This window comes from Cucurbita pepo, chromosome 9 (assembly GCF_057944985.1).
Source record: "Cucurbita pepo subsp. pepo isolate OVF chromosome 9, ASM5794498v1, whole genome shotgun sequence".
NCBI lineage: Eukaryota > Viridiplantae > Streptophyta > Magnoliopsida > Cucurbitales > Cucurbitaceae > Cucurbita > Cucurbita pepo.
The window spans coordinates 246,139-254,461 of NC_141806.1; the positions used below are offsets into that span (position 1 = coordinate 246,139).

The following is an 8,323-nucleotide window of genomic DNA, read 5'->3' on the forward strand; positions in this document are numbered from 1 at the left end:
TAGGAGCTGGAAGAGTGCCTGATAGGGTAAGCCGAGCATCACAACCTTGTCGGACAGATAAGAAGTGGTGCCCATTTGGTTATGTGAGGGGCGAGACAAATAAGTACCATGATGCGACTAAGGAGGATGGTGCATCATATCAAGAAGAGTGTGCATTTAAGACAGCTGATATATAAGCAAGATTGCAGGAAACGATGACAAGCTTGAAAAGGGTCGGGTAAGGCTCTGGACCACAAGCACAACCTTAAAAGTCAGGGTTTCGGTATGAGTTTCAGCATACGGCTCTAAAGTTAAGTTTGTCTATATGAAAAATGAAAGCTCACTAAATTTCAATCGATGACGACACAAGCGTCGAAGACAAGCTCAAAGAGGGGTGGGTAGGGCCCTGGACCACAATCATAACCTCAGAAGTCGGGATTCTTATATGATTTCCGGCATGCGGCTCTAGAGTTAAGTCTATATAGAAAATATGAAAGTTTGCCAAATTTCAACCGGACACACGACGGACACTTCACGAGGCCATATGACCGCTTGCCAATTACGTGTGCCCTAAAAAAATCAATAAAAAGAAATAAAAAAAATTCTAAACATATTTTTCAAACCTTTTATTTAGGTAGAACATAGGGAAACTTTTTAAAATTTAACTATTTCTATTTAATAGACTTTTTTTTAGTTTAAAGGTATATTGAAATTTTTTAAGGTTGACGGCAATTTTTTAAAAAAAATAAATACAAAATTTAGGAATATTTTTACTAATTTAATTTGTATGTAAATGGAAGATAATAAAGGTGTAGATTTTAAAACCTTTATTCAAATAATGTTTAATATGATATTTATTATTCAGATATGCATGAATTAGTAGAAAGTGTGAAGATTGGATTTAAATATTGTTTTAATATAATAAATAAATAGCTATATTTAAATTAAGAAGGGCAAAATGGGAAATCCAGAAATCATGAGAGAGTAAAAAACTCTCCCCAAGCTTCGTTTACATATAAATAGACCTATATCTTAACATTTTAATAAAGGGAAGGGTATAATTGTCAAAATACAGAAATAAAAGGGGTTTCGCGGGGAAATGGACAATTCACCTTCCTTCTTTGCGAAGCATGGCGACACCGGTAAGTTCCTGATCGCTCTTCAACTCTTCCAGCTTTTGTTGCAATCAGACCATTTCTGTAACCCTAAATACCCATTTCCAATTTGACCGGCTCCATTTGATTTTTAAGTTTACGTTTCTTTGTCTTTAGCATTTCGTTGTTGTTTCATTTTGTTCTATCGTGTTTGGCCTAGAAAACCCGGGGGAGAAAAAGGAAACTGAAAATGAAATAAAATAATTCCTTTTTGGTACTGGGAACTTGTAAAAATACATCGAATTTTTTCGGAGAGATTTGCCTCGTATGAATTCATTGAAACCCTGAAACTCAAAGATGTATTAATTTGGTAAATGGGGTGGTTTGGTTGTCTGTCGCTTTTGTTTGTTGTTTTGCTGCCGAGGAAACAGAGAAATTGCTGACAAAAGATAATTTTGACTTCTAAGCTGGTTTTGATCCTTCTTTTTAAATATATTCAACTCAGGTATGCAATTGAAACGTGGTGCCGTTATTTGTTTCAGAGTTGATTTGTTTATGTGCTTATGTTGGATTTGAAGATGGATGTGGAGGAAGTTAGACATAAAGTAGAATTAAGCGATGTATGTAAGTGTAATGAATTGAAATTGAGGTGTGAAAGAGCTGAAAAGAAATGTGAAGAGTTAGAATTGACGATTCAGACAAAGAAGATTGAGTGTGAATTACTTCAAGGCCAATTGAAGAATTTGGAGTCAGAAAAGTCAGCAATTGAAGAAGAGCTAGCTGTTCGGATGGAGAAGGGTCGTGAACCGGGGCAGCAGGTTAGTTGTGCTGGAGATGGAAAGCCAATTTGTTTTGAGGATGGAAACAAAGGAGCTGAGAATTTAATTGGTAAGACTGATGTGGAAAATGAGGTTGTTCAGCTTCTAATTGAGAATAATGTTTTGGCTGTTGAGAAGAAGAAGGCTGAAAGTGAAGCTGAGATGTGGAAAGATAAGTTCAAAAAATTGGAGATTAAGATCTCGAAGTTGGAAGAAAGTTTTGTTCTCGAAGATGACGGGCTAGTGCTTTCTGGGAGGCTTGAAGGGGGAACTGGATCACCCTTGAGTCCCGAAGCTCGTGTTTTGGATTGCGTGGCCTCTAACCATCATTCCCTCTGTAAAGATATTCGAGACTTGCAAGCAGGTATTCCTTATCTCGTCTTTTTTCCTTTTTCGCACTCAATACCATATAAGACGACCACTCAACACTTCAATGATGTAGGATTGGATCATAGTATATAATATCTTAGATGAGTAGCCATGAAGACTTTGACCTAATTAATTCAGGTTGACTGTTTTCTAACCATTTCTTTTCCTTCTGTGTTTGGTGGATATGCTCTAATGATAGGAACACCTCCAAATGGTTCACCACACCATCATACTGTTTCCCTTGAGAGAGGGAAGAAATTCCGTTGTATAGAATCTTATTTCAAGCATGGAAATCAAGTTAGAAAACAGTTGAATTTTGAAGAAGAGAGCCCCATAAAAAAGATGGCACCATTAACTCCAGCTGTTTCTAGACCTTTACATGGTATCATTAACATTGATGATAGTGATGATGAACCGACTATTGCCAAATCGCCCTCTAATAATCAGAAAAAGAATGGGGTCTGTGTTTCAGCAGCTCAAGATTTAAGTGGATGTGGATGTACTAGTTTTGAGGAGAAAATACGCAATGAAAACAAATTGAGTGGTACGAAAAATGTGGAACTTATGGAAGCTTTTAGTGATGATTTCATCTTTAATTCTACACCCAAAAGGAAACGGGCTTCTAATATTATAACGAGCGACACTGAAACTGATGATGATGATAATGTTCCAATCTGCAAATTGAAGAGAATGCCAATTCAGAAAACAAACCATACACAAGTAAGCTTAGAATTGAATGATGGCCCTGCTACTACTACTTCTGCATGTGACAAAGTTGTGGATAGTGCAACCCCTGCAAGGCGGCGTTTAGTATCATTAAGACATTGCTACGAGAAAGTAAGTGGAAAGAAATACCCTGCAAGCCAAATCATTAATATCGATAATGGAATGAAGGATGTTGAAGATGAACTGGAAGATATTGTGTCAGAGCAAGATACTGAGAGTGAAAGCTTGGATCGATTTATTGTTGACAGCTCCGATGCTTCAGATGTTGGAAGCGCTCAGTCAGAAGATTTATCAAATGGCAGTGAAGGGTATGAAGAGATAATATCTAAGCTAGGGAGGAGAAAAAAGGAGTTGAAATGGGAGTATGAGGCTGATATGCTCGCAGCTTTTGGTAAGGATCCTGAATTGTGTATGAAGGCTGTGTGTGCTCTTTATCGACAGCAAACTTCTGAGGAAAAAGTTAGTAAAGAATCATTATTTTCTAACAAGAGAGGATTCAGCAAGTTTGATGCTATCAAGTATGATTTCCAACCTTCTTTCACTTTTTCTTGGATAAACGTTTTATCATATACAACGAGGGAAAACAAACACGGAAGATCTATATCTAAGAAGTTGGGCATATTGTTGGCACGCGAAGGGAGCGAGTTCATACCAAAATAAGTTTTTTGATAAATTTTGCTCACTCACTTTAATGTCTGTTACAGGGGCACTAGGTTGGCTGAGTTCCTCACGGACGGCGATCCGCAAGGCAATCTCAACAAATCTGTTAGAGAGTTGGAGGAGTATGACCCAAATGCCATTAACCTCTGCAGAAAGTTAGCAACGCATTACTCCAAGCAGTTGTTCGAGATATATGGAAATAAAGAAGATCCTTTCTTTCTACCAGCATGACATGATCTCATTGATTCCACCGGCTAAACAAATGCATATGTAAGATTCAAAACCCTCTGCTTGAAGCATCTCCAAAAAATGGTTATCTTGTTGGAAAATAGCGTAGAGTGTGATTATGTTGGATACTTGTTAAGAGGAAAGCTATATTGATAGACCACCTGTGAATCTCATCGTAAGTTTTGAGTATATAGGATGATTATATATTTCTATCGACTACCTTGGAGAGGTCTACGTTGTATATTCTGTACCCTTTATGGCAATATGTTACAAAGAAAATTGAGGCCTGTTTTGGAGCATCGTAAATAAGTTCTTTGATTACCATTCTCAAAAATAATTTTGAAAAAAGAAAATATTTTACAGTTTTTTGTATGAGCCCTTGATTCTCCTATTCCAATACAAATATTTTGGTTCATTTCTCAAAAGTATTAGTTGCACCATCTACTTAGGATGCTAAAAGTCTTATAAATTGTTCTTAAGTTAATCAGTGAATAGGGAAAAGAATCTCTGTTGAAGAACAATGATTGTGGTTGGTAGTTATTATGAAGATACCCATGTGATGACAGAATGGTTTCGAACAATCACAACTCTAATGAACTGGCAACAAGAATTTATTCTCAAGAAGAAAGGATCCACGGACTGTTACGTAGGACTCTAAGGTATAAGTGAAATTGCTTGATTTCTTAACTGGATGTTTGACTCTTGCTTCACTAAGCTCGAGTTAGGAAGTTCGGTTTTGTTCTAACTCGTATTTGAATTATGCTAATGAATAGATCACACAAACATAGAATTGTGTAATCTACATTTGGTTTGTAGATTTATGATTGTACTCGAAACATTCTCTTGTCGGTTTTGAACCTTAGAATTTTGAATTATAGGAGACAAATGAAAGAAAGCATGGACCATGTTTAAATGTAATACAATCATACACAGCCACAAGATTGCTGTAAAGGGCGTTGGCAGAGAAAAGAAGCCAAAAATAGGGAAATAGAGGGAAAACGTTGCCAGCAAAGGGGTGGCTTCCCAGATAAGCAGATAAGGAATTAGGCAAGAACCAGTTTACAGTCTGTCTTTTTGTAAAGTAAATTAAGGATCCAGCAAAGCAGCATAAAAAAGAAGGAATCTTTAGAGAGAGAAAGAAAGAGAATGAAGACTCACATGGGTTGGCGTGGATTCCCAAGACTTTAGCAGTTGAAACCCAAACAGTACTAAACCCAAATCCCTCCATAGCCATCCTCATTCACAGCTCTCAATTTTCTTCTTGTTCTTGTTCTTCTTGTTTTTCTGTCTTTTATTGAGGAAGAAAGGGCATTTTGGATTGAACAGAGAGACAGAGATGGCTGTTTTGAGGGCTTGTTTTGGAATCTATGCTGTGATTATTGCTATCTTTTATGTTGTCATGTTGCCTGTATCTCGAGCTGAGCATGCCTCTTCTCCAGCTCCGGCTCCCACTAGCGATGGTTAGTTCGCTTTATCCTTGGTACTTTTTTCTGTTTGTTTCTGGAGAAACTTGCTGGGAAAATGACTGGATATCAAAAAATGGCTTTAGAATCAACTCTTCTCTTCTCTTCTCTTCTCTTCAAAATCCATGTTCGAACCAGTACCAATTCAATTGGATCTCCTTGAATTGGAAATGGGTTTCGGGAAATGTGTCTCCTTGTTTGAATTGAAACAAAATCCACTCTTTTCTCCCACAAAAACCTGCCTTTTGTAGACATTTTCTGTTTGATTCTTGAAAATTTTACAGGGGAGAGATGACTGGAAATCCGAGAATGGTTTTGAAACCAACTCTCATCTTCAAATACAGCTAAATCTGCTTAAATTGAAAATGGGTTTCTGGTATTCGAAGAGAAGAGTTATTGCGTTTTGAAAATGAATCTCCCTAAATTGAGAAAGGATTTGAATGGATTTCATCATGTTGCAGGCACCGCAATAGACCAAGGCATAGCATACATTCTAATGCTGCTGGCTTTAGCGCTCACTTATATCATCCATTGATGCAACTTCCAAAAGCACCAAAAACAGAAGAAGCTCCAATTATGTGTAAGAGATGAAGGGAGGAGGGCGTGGTGTTTCAAATGCCTTTTACCTTTTTTTTTCTTCTTCTTCTTTTTTTTGAAAGATTGGCAGAGATTTCATTTGTAGAAAGTCAGTTGTATTATTATATATTTATCATTCTTTTTCTTGAGTGATCATTATATTCATTTGGGTATCATAAATCTCCAAAATCAGCCACTCTCTTTGAATAATTCAAGGAAGAAAATTGAAAAACCAGATAGAAACCATTGATATCCTAATTGAAATGATGAAGAAGCAAAAAAGGAATCAAGAAATACTAAACAAGAAGTTGCATAGGAAGCAAGGCCTTTTAGAAGACACATGAATGAGAACCCGATTCACGGCTAGAGTGAGCCCGATGATGGTTAATTTTTGAAAATTCGTGTCTTAGAAGCTCGTCTAAAAGCATAGACAACATGTGAAAATGTATGCAAATAAAATGTTATTTTTTAGGAATCGACCAATAATCTAACTCGAAAATATTACATTGGTGAAAAGAAGTTGCATAAGAGATGCTACCACAGAGACGGCGCATCAGCATCAATACGTTTAATAACCGGGGATGTGTTGAGTATGAATTTCAAATCTTTGGACTTGCAAACAAAAAAAAAACGAGACAGAGAGACAACTTGAGAATGATGACACATAGTTTCAAAGAAGAAGCAGCTGAGAGGACAAATTTATGGATTTTCATGTGAAGAAACAAACTTCCAATTAAAGGAATAAACACAAACCCACTTCTATTGTCTTTTAGTTGTCCCTATCTCTTAAATTTAGGCATGAGCCCTCTTTATAGCCAACCAGATAAGAGGTCTAAAGCAACAAAATAAAATAGCATTAATACAGGTAGAATGTGTGTCATTTTCTTAGGCATCTGTTGTCTGACATGTCGTTGGATTGGAACCAAGTTTAAGGAAAGCAGAATGTTCACCAACATTTGCTCACCAGATACACTCTACGATTGAAATATGTTTAGATGTTCCAACACAATACGATGATGATCAATGGTGGCTCAAAAATATGTTGCCTCTATTGGAGTTTCAGCTGCTCTTGTTCTTTTGTGGCAATTTTTCATTTTTTCGGTCGTTCAAGGAGATTCAAGCAAACTCAGGACTTCTGAAGCTTGGAGGTCAATGTTGGAGCCTAGAAAAGTAAATTTTGGAAGCTCGAGATTGTGAGGAGCAGGATATTGCCATGATGGACCTTATTTGTCCTTTTTAAAATGGATTGACGCTCCAGAACGATCCCCTCTATGACCGCACAGTTCTAGAACGCTCCTCCCCCTTGACCGACAACTTGCGAACACCTAAAAAGAGAAAGGAAAGGGGTGAATATATAAATATACTCAGTAAGCAACCTACTTATAAGCTCTCATCACATCCTTCATCACATCCTTAACCTAGTAGGTACCCATGAGATTTACTCTAGGCTCTAGGAAGTTCGAGCTAATCTCTACTACTACCGGAATATCTAAGGTGCGGTGCTTTAACTACTCACAGACCCACTCTGAGTATGGAGGGTCTAGTTCACCATTTCTGGCGTCGTAGGTCTTCTGGGCGACAAATCTCATTTTTGTGGTGAACTATTTTTCCGTTCTTAGACTTAGGTAGCTTACTCTGCCTAAGCAGTATGTAACTAAGCTGTCCTAGATTGAGACACTACCAAGTAAAACTCTCTCTCTGGTGGAGACAACATGGTGTATGCTAGCCTGCTCTCATTATTCATGCTCTCATTATCCATGGGAGGTTAGTTGGCGAACCTTACCCACACAGGACCATCTAGTCATCCAAGGTTGGGGGAGCAACACTTGTGTGCTTGCCAACTACTAAGACTATCCTCATAATTCTACATCCCCTCTCAGAATGGATATGTTGTGCAAGATAATCCAACTAAACTAGCGGTCACACAATCCTAACCGGTCTATGCTTGGCTCGACGGTACTGGTACCGGAGTGGAAATGGAAGTGGAAGCTCCGTTGACATCATACCATCTGCTAACGGCCTGGAGGCTACCTTTGTTTTGCTGAGTTGCTACAATCTTTCTGTTCTTTGTTCTTGGCAGCTTACTTTGCTTACATAGTGAATGATCGACGACTTGAATTAAGGTGAGACCTCGTAAAATTCTGATGAGACAATGTGGTGATTTCTAGTCTGAACAGCATCCCAGGGAGGTTGGTTGCCCCATCCCTCAGGACCAAAGAGTCACCTACGCTTGGGGGATGCGATCCTCGTGTCCTGGCTAGCTACTAGGCTATCCGACTTGGTCTCATGCTCCCCTCTCAGAAATGGGTTTACAGCACAATGACCCTGTTTAAGAGATCACTGGTCATTCCACGAAACTAAAGCTCATACTACTTTAGACGATCTATAACAGCCTAAGCCCACCGCTAGC

General features: G+C 38.1%; 2 protein-coding genes across 4 annotated transcripts; both read left to right on the forward strand.

Moving 5' to 3' along the window:
• The first annotated feature begins 1,032 nt into the window (after window positions 1-1,032).
• Window positions 1,033-4,885, forward strand: LOC111801900 (uncharacterized). 3 transcript variants are annotated; one of them, XM_023686123.2, is made up of 5 exons: window positions 1,033-1,121; window positions 1,579-2,255; window positions 2,460-3,504; window positions 3,691-3,916; window positions 4,753-4,885. In XM_023686123.2, exons 2-4 carry the CDS (start codon window positions 1,637-1,639, stop codon window positions 3,875-3,877), a joined length of 1,851 nt encoding a protein of 616 aa, XP_023541891.2. In that variant the 5' UTR covers window positions 1,033-1,121; window positions 1,579-1,636; the 3' UTR covers window positions 3,878-3,916; window positions 4,753-4,885. The 3 variants fall into 3 exon arrangements, with proteins under 3 accessions (XP_023541891.2, XP_023541890.2, XP_023541893.2); XM_023686122.2 differs by lacking the exon at window positions 4,753-4,885 and having other exon boundaries at window positions 3,691-4,183; XM_023686125.2 differs by lacking the exon at window positions 4,753-4,885 and having other exon boundaries at window positions 1,036-1,121; window positions 1,616-2,255; window positions 3,691-4,183.
• Window positions 4,886-5,037: 152 nt separating this feature from the next.
• Window positions 5,038-6,074, forward strand: LOC111801901 (arabinogalactan protein 41). Its single transcript, XM_023686126.2, has 2 exons — window positions 5,038-5,334; window positions 5,799-6,074. Exons 1-2 carry the CDS (start codon window positions 5,211-5,213, stop codon window positions 5,870-5,872), a joined length of 198 nt encoding a protein of 65 aa, XP_023541894.1. The 5' UTR covers window positions 5,038-5,210; the 3' UTR covers window positions 5,873-6,074.
• The last annotated feature ends 2,249 nt before the right edge of the window (window positions 6,075-8,323 follow it).